The sequence below is a fragment of the Leptonotus elevatus genome, chromosome 21 (genome assembly GCF_054856555.1).
Source record: "Leptonotus elevatus isolate MCC_2025b chromosome 21, RoL_Lele_1.0, whole genome shotgun sequence".
Classification (NCBI taxonomy): Eukaryota; Metazoa; Chordata; class Actinopteri; order Syngnathiformes; family Syngnathidae; genus Leptonotus; species Leptonotus elevatus.
In genome coordinates this window covers 15,359,507-15,372,651 of record NC_141259.1, presented here as the reverse complement: position 1 = coordinate 15,372,651, position 13,145 = coordinate 15,359,507, and the positions used below count along the sequence as shown (strand labels likewise).

At 47.5% G+C, this 13,145-nt stretch overlaps 1 protein-coding gene across 1 annotated transcript; it reads left to right on the top strand.

The window, feature by feature from the left end:
* The first annotated feature begins 768 nt into the window (after positions 1–768).
* gad2 (glutamate decarboxylase 2) lies at positions 769–12,902 on the top strand. The gene is made up of 16 exons (XM_086065603.1): positions 769–1,352; positions 1,512–1,574; positions 1,664–1,849; positions 2,272–2,505; positions 3,189–3,279; positions 4,046–4,158; positions 4,707–4,822; positions 4,964–5,043; positions 5,261–5,315; positions 5,390–5,506; positions 6,098–6,162; positions 6,389–6,467; positions 6,875–7,024; positions 7,095–7,202; positions 8,100–8,189; positions 8,842–12,902. The coding sequence occupies exons 1-16, from the start codon at positions 1,286–1,288 to the stop codon at positions 9,013–9,015; spliced, it is 1,788 nt and encodes a 595-aa protein (XP_085921729.1). The 5' UTR covers positions 769–1,285; the 3' UTR covers positions 9,016–12,902.
* The last annotated feature ends 243 nt before the right edge of the window (positions 12,903–13,145 follow it).

Below are 13,145 nucleotides of genomic sequence, written 5' to 3'. Positions count from 1 at the left end.
CCAAGCTCTTTGTACCAAAATAATTGCATGTATTTTCTCCAAGCGCTTCAGCAAACATGCAAAATTGACAGATTTGAACCCTCAACCGCTGAAATATGAGCACGACGTGTTTCCCTCCCACCATGAATTTATTTGAACAAGCAGCGATTCACAGGCCATTGAAATGTGAGATATTCTTCAGTCAGTAGAACAAATGCTACCCTGATTAAAAATGGAAAACATATGGAGCATATCATTTGTCTTTTAACGTCTAATATCCGAGAAAAACATGGGGACCCAGCTGTGATCCCTGGGGTGCTCCTCCTGCTTGATATGCGACATTACACAAGATGGTAGCCACCGTTTTCAATCCCTTCTTGTCTATTTGGAGTTGACCTTCATTTTACAGATGAACAGTGAGGAAAATAGTTGAAGTGCTATTTTTGGAATGTTTGCATCTGCCGCAGGCCACGCCCACCGCGCATGTCTTCTGAAAACAAACCCTTCAAGGAAAAATAAGCTTCCTTCCTTTTTATTTTTCCATGATTGTTTTTCCTTGCACCTAAAAAGAAAACGATTTCCCAATGCTTTGCTTTTAGCATTTAAATGTGTCCTTCCTCCGCAGTCGCAGTACAAAAGTCACCTTAAGTACAAGAAGCTACTCGAGTAACGAGTATGAAGTACTTTTGGAGAAACGAGCTGTGACGCTGCGGCAGCGAGAGAAAGACCCTCCTTCGGAGCTCTCTCTCTTGGGGGGGGGGGGGGGGGGGGGTCTCCGTTCGCAGCCCCCTATGAGACGCCCTGGCGGGCAGACGTCTCGGTGGGCATTCGGGGCCCGTTTGGAGGATCCATTGGAGCAGTCGCGTGAGCGTGCGTGCGTGCGTGCGTGTTGGAGTCGCGACGCATGCACGCAGCTCGGCATGGGCCGCAAGTGAGTGCGTCACCATTCGGGGGGCGGGGGGTTCAAATGTTGCTTTTTTTTCCCGAATGACGTGAGATTGGATGTCATTCCTGCTCCTCCACACACTAATTCACTTGCTTCTTTTTTGGGTTTGGGTTTTTAGGATGTAACGAGCCCCACCCCCCCTTTTTTTTTTTCTTTCCTTTTTTTTTTTTTTTTTGTCACCTGGACCAGGCTACACATTTTCCAAGGAGTGAGCCTCGTGATTGTTTTTCTTTTTTTGTTCGGTTGGCGTCGCGCGTGCGGTGCGTGCGTGTGTGTGCGCGCGCGTCCGCCGACGTCGATCATCATCAGCAGCAGCAGCAGCAGCAGCTGCCGCCACATTCGGCGTGCTCGTGAGCCTGCATGGCGTCCCCGGGATTTTGGTCCCTCGGTGCGGGGGACAATTCTGGCAACCAGAGCCCCAACACGCGTGAGTGCCTGACGACGCGCGCGTGATCGCTCATTGCAGGCCTTGCAATTGCCTGCATCACTTTTACATTTTTTGGGGGGTCCATTCATTGGTCTTGTTTGACATTTGTGTGCATTTTGTCCTTCAAGTTTTGCGCGGTCTTAATTGTGTCTCTCGCAGCCCGAGCTTGGTGCCAAGCAGCGGCCCAGAAACTCTCCGGGGGGCTCGGATCCAAATTATGTGGTAGGCGAGGATTTTCCGTGCGATTGTAATTTTCATGGCGCGGCGCGTGTCAACGTGTCTGCTTTGTTTGTTTGCTTTCTGCACTGAAGCGCTCCTGAACGTGAACGAGGGGGACAAAGGTGCGTCGGAGCCCCCCGCCGCCAAGCAGGAGCAGCAGCAGCAGCCTGACGCGCACGCGGCGGAGGGCAGCTGCGGATGCAACGCAAGCTGCAACAAAAGCTGCAACTGCACCAAAGCCGCCGCCGTGCGAGGCTTCTCCGACCTTTACGCAACAGGTGCACAACACGTCGCCCAACAACTGCAAACCTTTTTCCCCTCATTTGATGCGGAGACGAAAGATTTGAAAGACAAACGCGATGGATGCTTTTTTTTAGGCCTCTTTTTTCTGTGCATTTTGGATGCAGGTCAAATACTTGCGCTCTATGACGTTCCTTGTTGAAATTGTTCGTTTTAGCGTGTGATGCCGTAAAAAAAAAAAAAACACACACACACACACACACACACTTGATTCGATGCGTGATGCTGCAGAGGTCACCTTGATTTCTTTTTTTGTTCTGCGCTGCGAAAATAACAACCGACTAATATATATATATATATAAATAAAAAAAAACATAACAAAATGCGATATGTTCCCAATCTTTTTTTCTTTCTTCTTTTTGAAATGTCCCGTTTCGCGCGCGCGCGCGCACGCCCGCAGACCTCCTCCCGGCCCTGGACGGCGACGCCAAGACCCTGAGCTTCCTGCAGGAGGTGGTGGACATCCTGCTGGCCTACATCGTGGAGTCGTTCGACCGCGACACCAAAGTGGTCGACTTCCACTACCCCAGCGAGCTGCTGCAGATGAACAACTGGGACCTGCAGCACGAGCCCAGCACGCTGGACGACATCTTGATCAGCTGCCGCGCCACCCTCAAGTACGCCATCAAGACAGGTGAGCAAAAGAGGCAAGCCGGCAGGCTGCGCGTGCGCGTGCGACGCGCAAATGTGTACGTTGCTTTGTCTTGCTTTCCTTTTTCTTTTCTTTTTGTCTTTCTTGCTTCTTTTTTTTTTCAAACACTAAAATATGAAATGGGGCCTCCTCCTCCTCCTTGCAATGACAATCGCATTACAATAGGCCCAAAACGAAATCAAACACACCATTTATTTTGGGCAAAATAAAATACAACGTTTTATTTATTTTTTTGCAACCTTTGCAGCAAATGTCAGTCACTTGCTCGCACATCTGCATGGATGGAGTTAATAAAGCACTCGTGCAGTTTCCTTTTCAATTTGTGTGAAGTTTGTCCATGCAAATGAGGACCAGTAAATGATGTGCTGCGTAAAATTGAAATGCTCATACTGCATTTTTATTCACACACAACAAAAATGTGTTCGTTTATCTCTGCTGATTGCGTCCGGCGAGGATCGAAATGCAGAATCAATGTTTCAGTTTAGTTGACATAATCCAGGAGTATTATTATTATTATTATTATTATTATTATTTTTGTGTGTGTTATGTTTTTTTGCTTCGACAAACAAAATGACAATTTGACTGCAATGAAACGGCTTCTTGTTCAAATGTGAAATAGTAATAATAATAATAATAATAATCATCGCACCTTGCGCGGCCCTCAGCCCACCCCAGGTACTTCAACCAGCTCTCCACTGGCTTGGACATGGTGGGCCTGGCTGCTGATTGGCTGACGTCAACCGCCAACACCAACATGTGAGTTCGAGCCGCTCGTCGTCATCATCATCATCATCATCATCATCATCATCATTATCATCATCATCATTATTCATTGCATTTCCGTGGTTCGTTGGGCAAAGCACGTGCGTCCTCTTTTGCCCCTTTTTGCTGTCAAATGAACAAAAGAAGGGAATTAGCCCCCCCCCTCCCCTTCCCACACACACACACACACACGCTCTCTCTTTTTCTGTTTCGTGCCCCCTCCCTCCTTTCTTTTGCATCCCCATGGGAACAAGAAGGGGAGAAAATTGGCTGTGAAATTAAATCCATCGGCTCCATTTAGTGTGTGTCTGCTTCGGGGCTGATAAAGCCTCGTACCGCTTGTCCAACAGTCACGAAAAGAAAAAAAGAAAAAAGAAAAAAGACTGCATGGGCAATTAATTGTACTCAGGTCAGACATATGGACATAACTGCAAATGTTCTTTTTAGGGCCCTTTATGCATAAACAATTTTGTTAACCATCAGTCATGGAAATATACACGATATGATTATTTTCCCTTCATGTTAAAGGTTTCCTTGCTACACATCTTTTTATTTTACACCCATAAAAAGTCGGAGTTTGTAAAATCAACAAATTGGACACTTGACACGCGTCTGCGTTCTCCAAGCAATGAAACAAATGTATTCATAAAGAATAATGAATGCAGGAAATAACAATCCCCGTGCGATGACGTGGCCGTTTGACGCCGCATGGGTTTTGTGCGTTTTGACGCGCGTGCATGCCTGTGACGTCACCACGCAGGTTCACGTACGAGGTGGCGCCGGTGTTCGTGCTGCTGGAGTACGTGACCCTCAAGAAGATGCGCGAGATCATCGGATGGCACGACGGACGCGGCGACGGCATCTTCTCGCCCGGTGCGCACGCGCACGCGCGCACACACGCACAAGCACGACATCCTCATTTGCATATAGAGGAGGCCAAACATGTAAAAAGCAAACAAAATAATAATAAAAGACAGAAAAATTCTCGTGATTGTTGTGCATGACTTGACGACGTTGATATGTATTTATTATTATTACTATTGGCTACACACTAATCATATATTTGATTTTGTATTCAATATAAATAATACGAATATCAATATATAGACACAAACGGAGTGTGTGTTAATTAACATTTTTTTTTTTTATAGTCTGACAGGTTTGTGTGTGTTTATAAATATAATATTTCACCACTAGCAATCTAACCCAACTTATGATCATGCACGTAAATGTTTCTAATAAAATAATATTAAAAACCATATTGTATGCAACAGGGGTTTCTATTTAGCGACTGACGATGCTTTTTGAGGTTACAAATGGCACACAACGTTACAGCTTAAAAAAAAATAAAAAAAAAAAAAAAAAAATAAAAATAAAAATAAAAAAAAGTCGTCAACTGCAGTACGGTGTGTGTCCTCCAGGTGGCGCCATTTCCAACATGTACGCCATGCTGCTGGCCCGCTTCAAGATGTTCCCTGAAGTGAAGGAGAAAGGAATGTCATCCGTTCCCAGGCTGGCGGCCTTCACCTCAGAACACGTAACGTCCACTCGCATTTTTGTCCTGTTGCTTAACATAATGGCGGGAAAGCGCACGCGATGACGTCGGTCGGCCTTCATGTTTTCAAGCGTGCCTGTTGGCGTCCTGAAAATCTTGTGACAATGTTTTGATATTGCGTAGAGTCATTTCTCCATCAAGAAAGGAGCAGCGGCGCTGGGGATCGGCACCGAGAGCGTCATCTGCATCAAGGCCGACCAAAGGTAACCGGCCCGGCTCGTGTCACGCAAGGCCACTTCATTAGGTACCACGTCGTAAGAAAACGTTCACGCCGTGGATTTCCAACAATGGTGGCTTATTGGTAGTTCGTGTCAAAAAGTGATTATCAGTTGTTGTAGTTTTCATTCTAAAGGATGAAAAATGCTGAAAGAAAGTTGCTGTTTTGTTGTTGCCCCCCCCCCCCCCTTCCCCACCCCCCAGTGGCAAATTGATCCCGGCAGACCTGGAGCGTCGAATCGTGGAGTCCAAAGAGAAGGTGACGCGCTGGTTCCGATGGCCGTTGTCAAGGCAAACGTCACGCGACGTCATCTGACGTGCCATTCCGCGCAGGGTTTGGTGCCGTTCTTCGTCAGCGCCACGGCGGGCACCACGGTGTACGGCGCCTTCGACCCGCTCATCGCCATCTCCGACATTTGCAGGAAGCACAACGTGTGGATGCACGTGGACGTGAGTCGCTCGCTCGCTCGCTCGTCGGCGGGAATGAAGAGCTTGTTGTTGACTTTGACAAATGCGTGCCGATGCTTTGCTTTGGCCGACACACACAAATGTGAGCGCAGGTTATAAATCACTGGCGACGGCCATTATTGACCCGCCCGCCCGCTCCTCCTTCTCATCTTCTTTTTCTACCCCCAAAAGATGATTTTGTTTCATCTCAATTAGGAGTCGCAACAAAAAATGCCACTCAATTGAATTTAGCAAAAATATGGTACAAGCTAACAAACGTCATTCAGCATCTCACAATATACGATCAATCGTGCTCCAAGATGTCATTGATCGATAAACCTGCAACCTCCTGTCGGCATAAAACGCAGGATGACGGAGGATTGACACATTTAATATTGCCTTTCGATTATATTATAGCAAATACGAGGCTGATCTTGAAATACTTCCTGTTTTCATTCTTCTTTCAAATGGAGTCTTAAACACAATGGTGTGCCGCCGTCTAGTGGCAGATGGGGGAATTACACCCCAAAGCCACAACAAATTCCGTTTGTAATGAGAGCAAAAGCACACCTTGATTGACTTTTGTCACACCAGGGTGCGTGGGGAGGAAGTCTGCTGATGTCCCGGAGACACCGCTGGAAACTGGATGGCGTTGACAGGCAAGTCTGCTCCGCCCCCACGCTAGGGGGGACAAAACGTGCTTTGGGATCACTCGTTTTGCTTTTGCTACCCGTCAGCACGCCAATGCGCACGCGAGCACAAAAAAATGGATGCAAACGGCACAATTGGGAGTCTCGAGTCTTGAAAAAGGGGACTTAAGTCTGGCTAAGTCCAGGCTAACGTGGCTAACTTTGGATGCTAACTTGATGCCGGTTGTTGCCGCAGAGCCAATTCGGTGACTTGGAACCCGCATAAGATGATGTCGGTGCCGTTGCAGTGTTCTGCGCTGCTGGTGCGCGAGGAGGTCAGTTTGATCCATTTTGTACTTTTTTTCCAGACTCGTTGCAGGCTGTTTAAGCGCTAGCTAGCGTTAGCTCCACTTTTATGCTTTGCTAACTAGCTCAGCTCAGTTTTGCTAACTAGCTCAGCTCAGTTTGCAAACCCAAAAAATGCTAATTAGCTCATCGTAATGACGGAAAATAGACAACTTGATTGGCTGGCGCAAGATGCTTTTCAACATGAGACTTATTAAATGAACGGCAAACGAAATATTGTTTTGAAAAACAGCGAATGAGCCTATTTTGACAACGTACGTTGAATTTATGGCCAGAAAGAATATTGAAGTCCAGATACCCTAAAAAAGTATTTGGCCAGCCAACTGACGAAGCCCCTCCCCCTGCTCTTTCTTGGGGTTCTGGGCGCCCCCCACAGGGCCTGATGCAGAACTGCAACCAGATGCACGCCTGCTACCTGTTCCAGCAGGACAAACATTACGACCTGTCGTACGACACCGGAGACAAGGCGCTGCAGTGCGGACGCCACGTGGACATCTTCAAACTGTGGCTCATGTGGAGGGCCAAGGTGACGACCGCCGTCCGTCCGTCCGTCCGTCCGTCCGTCCGACCGGCTAATGGCCGTCTTGCTTCGGCAGGGCACCATCGGCTTCGAGGCGCAGATCGACAAGTGTCTGGAACTGTCCGAGTATTTGTACAACAAGATCAAGGACAGGGAAGGATACCAGATGGTCTTCGACGGCAAAGTACGTACACCACGCTTATTGAACTCATTGACTGGCAGCCATTTTGACTGAAGCAACACCCTTTGCTCCCGGCTGTTTTACTGGATTTTCACTGATTTTGCAAGTCCCACAGAATATTCCGTTCTATTGCTATAAAAACACCAAAAGAAAGATGAGTCTCTTCTTTTATCGTTTTGCAGCAATTAGCATTAGAAGCTAGCTGAGTTTCATCATTATTCACAAATCTGTTTCTAACAGTGGGGAAAAAAGCTTTTTTTTCAACATGGCCCCTGGTTGATCTCTTATACTCTGCTGCCACCTGCTGGCCGTGCCATTGCTTTAAGCGTTCTCTTCAGTTGAGAGGCTGCGTCAAAGCCCAAATACATAAATGCGTCTTTGGGACCACGGCAATATTTAAAATGGAACGTGTGTATACGGTTTTGGGAGCAAATGAGTTCATGTTGAGCACGTTAGCATTGAAAGAATCGTCTGTAACGGACATATTGGAAAGAGAGAAGGAAAAAAAAGTCAAATGAGCTCTGTATGAAATATGAAACACGGATGCAAAGTGTTCCTGTCACGCGTGTTCTGTGTAAAATGTCAAATGCATGCTGGGAAAACATGGAGATGGGTTGGTTTGTCACGCATGCGTGTACTTTAGCGTTTGCCTGAAAAGGCGTTTCTGCATTTGTGGCCGCCGCCGTGACGTGTCCCGAAAAGCCGATTCATTGCTGATCTGCATACGAATGGCGAGCACACGCAGCGTCACGAAACGCGCTCCATTGAACACGGCACGACAAAAGCCTGCCAAGACACGACGAGACGACCACGACGCCTCTGGACGCTCATTTGCATAACAAAATATGAATATTCATGACAGTGGCGTTGCTTTCAATGTTTGTTTGTTTGTTTGTTTAGCCTCAGCACACCAACGTTTGCTTCTGGTATCTTCCGCCCGGCATGCGCTACATGGACGACAAAGAAGAGAAGAAGAAACGCTTGCACAAGGTGAGTCGCACCCGAGCATCACAAATAATTGACGCTCGGGTCAAAATAAGCGAAGTGACATTTCGGGAAGTCGACCGACACATGATGCTACATTGTTAGCGACACGTTTGAGTGAACGATTGGGAACGCTTTTGACTCACGGACTTGATTTAATTTTTTGAAAAGCACTCGTCTCGTCTGAAGAACTGCAGCTGATTGGCTCGTGTTAGCGTAGCACACTTAGCTTAGCAAACAAGTGACGGTGGAACCAAATGAAGAAAAACAAACATTTGATCCACGATTAGCTTCCTTGCTAACACACAAGAGTGTCTCCAGTATTAGCGGAAGCTTCAGAAGTGTCTCGACAACATCGGGACGTTTCCGCAATGCGGCGTAACGCAAATGCTCGGCGTTTCCGGTCAAACAAAAACGCCGCCGCCTTTCGTTTTAGGAGTCACAAAGGATGATTTGAGCGAAGAAAGGTCAGCTCGCAATTTGGACATTGTTAGCGTCGCTTAGCAACCGCTTTAGTTTATTCATGAGCCGGAATTGAACAAAACAACAAGACAAAGCCTTGATTATAAAAAAAAAATGCCGAAATGTTTTCCTTTGCTTTTGAAAGGAACGCCTTTTTTGTAAGTGTGACGAGCGCGTGACTGTTTGCACGCTGCAGGTGGCGCCGGTGATCAAGGCGCGCATGATGGAGTACGGGACCACCATGGTGAGCTACCAGCCGCAGGGTGACAAGGTCAACTTCTTCCGCATGGTCATCTCCAACCCGGCCGCCGCCTTCGAGGACATCGACTTCCTCATCGAGGAAATCGAGCGTCTCGGCCAGGATCTCTAAAAAAAAAAAAAAAGTCCGTCGTCGTCGTCCAGCCGCGTCGATAACTCGTTCGTTTCCTTCCAAAACCAAGATGATGTATTTGCCGTTTCAAAGTTCGATAGAGTGAAGCCCCTTTTGGCGTCGCCGTGTTCACGCGCAACTGCCGCCATTCCACATTTGCAAGAGGAAGAAATCTCATTTGTTCCCATTATTTTCGGCACATTTTAAAATGTTTCAAGTTGTTTGTCACTCCCGGTTGAAGTTTACCGTCCAATTCACCCCCGAAACCAAAAGACAATTCAACGGCGTACTCGTAAACATTTCTACAAAAGAAAAGTCAGCCATCTTGGCGATCAGATCAAATGTGAAACACAATCGCCGATTAGCATTAATGACGACGCTGCATTTCTCCCCCCGGTGGCCGTCGGTCGTACAACTCCAAATTTGGACTTGCCGGCATCCTGTGCACTATAATGGCGGTCGGCTGTGTAGATATGAAAATATACGCGTTCTAATCTCGATGTTCCGTTTGCCAGCTGTGGACTGACGCGGTCCGAAGCTTTTTACAACTTGCTTGTGTCGGCCATTTTTCCGCTCTCGTGTTGTCCCAACCAAATAAGGTGGTCGTCAGTGTAACGTTAGCTGCGCTAATATGTAACCATGTGCAATAAGTCCACAGTTATTATTACTACTGTGATTATTTTTCAATCTTTTTGTCGCATTTTCGATGTGGTGACGTGCCAAAGTGTGTGCGTGTGTTCTATAGCGTCAGTCGCTTTTGTAAGTCATTTTTGAAGGGAAACTTTTGGCCTTCCTTACCTCCGAGTAATCAACTGCCATCGAATCTCGCCGTAGTGCTAGCCGCGGGGCTAATTTGCTCATGCTAACGTAGCGCTCAAGCGGCAAAAAGTGATGATGCCGGGTGGCGTGAAACAAAAGTATGCTATTAGCTTCCTGGCTAATGTAGGGATCTTGTGGCTAACAAACGATTGGGTTTGATTGTTGACGGCAAATTGGATTTGTAAGACTTCGTAACGCCGGCGACGCAACTCCACAAATGCGTTGACAACTTTCACGTCTCGCCGTTTGATTTTCAGTATGTGATTGGCGTCTTCTCCAATGTGACAATCGAAACTTGAAGAGTCAGACGCGAGATCATTTGAAAAACTAAGAGAAAATTCTCCTCACTCTCCTTGAAATGAGTGTAAAATTGGAACCCTGGACGAATTTGAAGACCGATTGAGTTCAAAAATGCTTCCGACACTGCCAGGTCGAAGGCTAATTAGCTCGCGCTAATTGACATTCCTGACTCGCCTGCTTGACGCGCGTGGAGGAAGTTCGACTGATTGTCCCGATGATTAGCTTGCGCGCTCGTGTCAAAAGCGCGGCGGCGCACTTTCAGTTGTTGACCAGACGAGCTCGCGAGCGCCGGCTGCCGACTCGCGAGCTCGCAAATGTCGACTGCGTTGACTTCCCGCGTGCCGGCCCGGCAGCCAATTTGCAAATGCTCCTTTTGGTGCCGACGGAACCCGGGATGTCGAAAGCGACGGCCGCGGGAGGCTTTGACGATGTTGGCACGATTTGTCACAAGAAGCGTTTGGGGTCTGGTTTACGGTGCAGATGTTTATTGATGTTATTTGTTTTCATTTCGCAAAAGACGGGCCACAACAATCCAACGCCACAGGAACTTTATTAGCCTGCAGCAAAACATTGGACGCGATGAAATGGTTTCATTTTGGGGCTGGATCGGCCGTTGGTTAATATCGAGCACTTTATTGATCGTTTTCACGATTGAAACAAAACAGAAGGACGTCTCGCACCCGATCCCGGCTACTGTTGTGGCTCTTGCGGTGCGGACTTCTTCCTGGTACCGTCTGCCGCCTGGTTGGGTTCCTCGTCGCTGCGTATGTTATTGGCGTTCCATTCGGAATGTGTTTTGTGGCGTCGTCGTTCCTCCTTTGATTGATTCGTCAGCAATATTGAGCGCGTGATTGATGGCCAGAAAAGCACAATTCGCCGCACGATCGCTTTTCATTTGACTCGAGTGTAAATAAACTGACGTGTGCGTAAGACGTATAACGGGATTATTTGTGATGTTCGTTTGTCCAACAGGAGCGGACAAAGTCTTTGCCTCGTCCCAAATAGAGCGCGTCCGCTTGAATGTATTTTCATCCCGTGCGTAACTTCGTAACTTGTGAAGTGCGTGCGTGCGTGCGTGCGCGCGCGTGTGCGTGCGCGCCGTTCCTCGTGGTGGTGGTGACTGTCGTGAGCCGTTGTCACTTTCTCTTGTGCTCCGTGACGACGGCGTGACCTTGATGTGTTTGTTGTGTGTGGCGTCTTTTTGCGACCTTTTATAGTCCAACGTTGCTGGTCTTGTGTGTACATGATAGCACCTCACACACACACACGCACACACACACACACACACACACAAGCGGCCCTTCATGAGGGTGACGAGTCTGTAACCCGGAATGTGCAATCAACCAAAACAATGTGGTTTTTGTTTGAGTTTTTGGATGCAGCAGAATCTCCAAAGTGAAAACGTCCCAAAAGGTTGTGCGGATTTCCTCAGCTGACCAAAAGTCAACTCCTCTTTGTTTACCGCACGGGAAAGTCGAATAAAAGTAAGCGAATAGCCGGTCCTTAAAGATGAAATGCAAATGTCGCAAATGTCAAACCTGTCGTATTATGTCCAATTTGAACTTTCCATTGAGTGATTCTTTCACATACCACTAGAGGGAGCTCGTGTTTGTCAATTGCTTTATTGCTTTATTTTTTGGTGTGCAACTTATTCCCTGTTATTTGCAATATAATATTTTAGAGTGTCAAATAGCGAGGGTCCGTAATAGCATGTAGCTAAATGCTAATAATTAGACTAAGACTGAAGTGGTCTCGTGTGGTTTCAGTTTTCACTTCGAAGAGAGTTGAGAATGTTGAAATCTGTATTTGTGTTTGTGCAAAACGACACACTGCACTATATTGAATTTAGGGGAGGAGCTTGATTTGGACAAGCGGCCTAATGTCCTGTCCGGTAAAAGTAGTGCTTTGCTGCCATCTTGTGGCATCCACAGGCAATGACTAAGCGTTTTTTTTGTCTTTCGCTTGGGAGGTTCTGCCGCATTTGTCTTCGTTTTCACGAGACGGTTCCGACATTTTGGCCTGGCTAAATTGAGCTCGCTCGCGGAGGGCTAACGGCTAGCAGCTAGCAGCTAGCAGCTGACGGCGGCGCGGTCGGCCGCTTCCTTCCCGACTTCCTGGCTTTTTGCACGCGCATGCATGCGCTTTCTCGCCTTGCCCTGCTTTCCGTACGTGACGTGCGTTTATGCAAACACATCATTATATATAAAACGCCGTTCTATACCTCCGGCCGACATATTTCTCTCTCCACGTTGTGTCTACGCGTAAATTGTGCGTGTTTGGCTTTGTAAGTAGCACTTGTGTTCTGTCCGGCATACGATGGTCGTGTTTGGGCTTTGGTGTGCAAAAAACGTGTTTGTGTGCCGCCAGCATGCCGACGTCGCCTCTCCGCTCTGTCTTCTTCTTCTTCTTCTTCTTCTTCTTGTGCTTTTCCCGCCGCTTCTGCCTGAGTGTCATATATCCTGGCCGCATGTTCCCCGCTCTGCCTCCGTATTTAAGCTCTCTCTCTTTGGCCCCGTCGCCGCCGCCGCCGCCGCCCGCGAGTCTCGTCGGCCGTGTCGGATCCCGTGTTTTTGGTTTTCTGCCCCGTTGAGGTCCTCCAAGCAGTAAATAAAAAATGGATCAAATCCAAAGCAATCAATAAGCCTTGATTGACACGAGATGAAATGTTGCAAATGTATTTTGTGTAAAGTGATGTGCTGGAGAAAACGTCGTGTCTTCTCTTTGGGGAAGAAAATATATCAATAAATATTGTCAGTAATTCAACACAATTCTGCCGTCCTGTCAACATTCGTGTTGTTCGCCGAATCTCCGTTGAAATGTAAACCTTGCGTATTTAAAGCTTAGCCTTTGCTTGGCTAGCTTAAGGCTAATGCCAACGTAGGCAATGATTAGCATCGACGGTATGTGGCTGTGTTGCAAGTCTTGAAGCAACGCGGGCTGTGCGGTGGGGGGGGGGGGGGGGGGCAGGGGGGGGCAGAATGGTCTTTTTTTTGATGTCATCATTTGCCAAT

Excerpts from the sequence above, each read along its gene's own strand:
- gad2 (XM_086065603.1), top strand. The coding sequence starts at position 1,286 with ATGGCGTCCCCGGGATTTTGGTCCCTCGGTGCGGGGGACAATTCTGGC. Across the intron at positions 7,025-7,094 it reads GGCTCATGTGGAGGGCCAAG|GGCACCATCGGCTTCGAGGC; the intron begins GTGACGACCGCC and ends TTGCTTCGGCAG. Across the intron at positions 8,190-8,841 it reads AGAAGAAACGCTTGCACAAG|GTGGCGCCGGTGATCAAGGC; the intron begins GTGAGTCGCACC and ends TGCACGCTGCAG.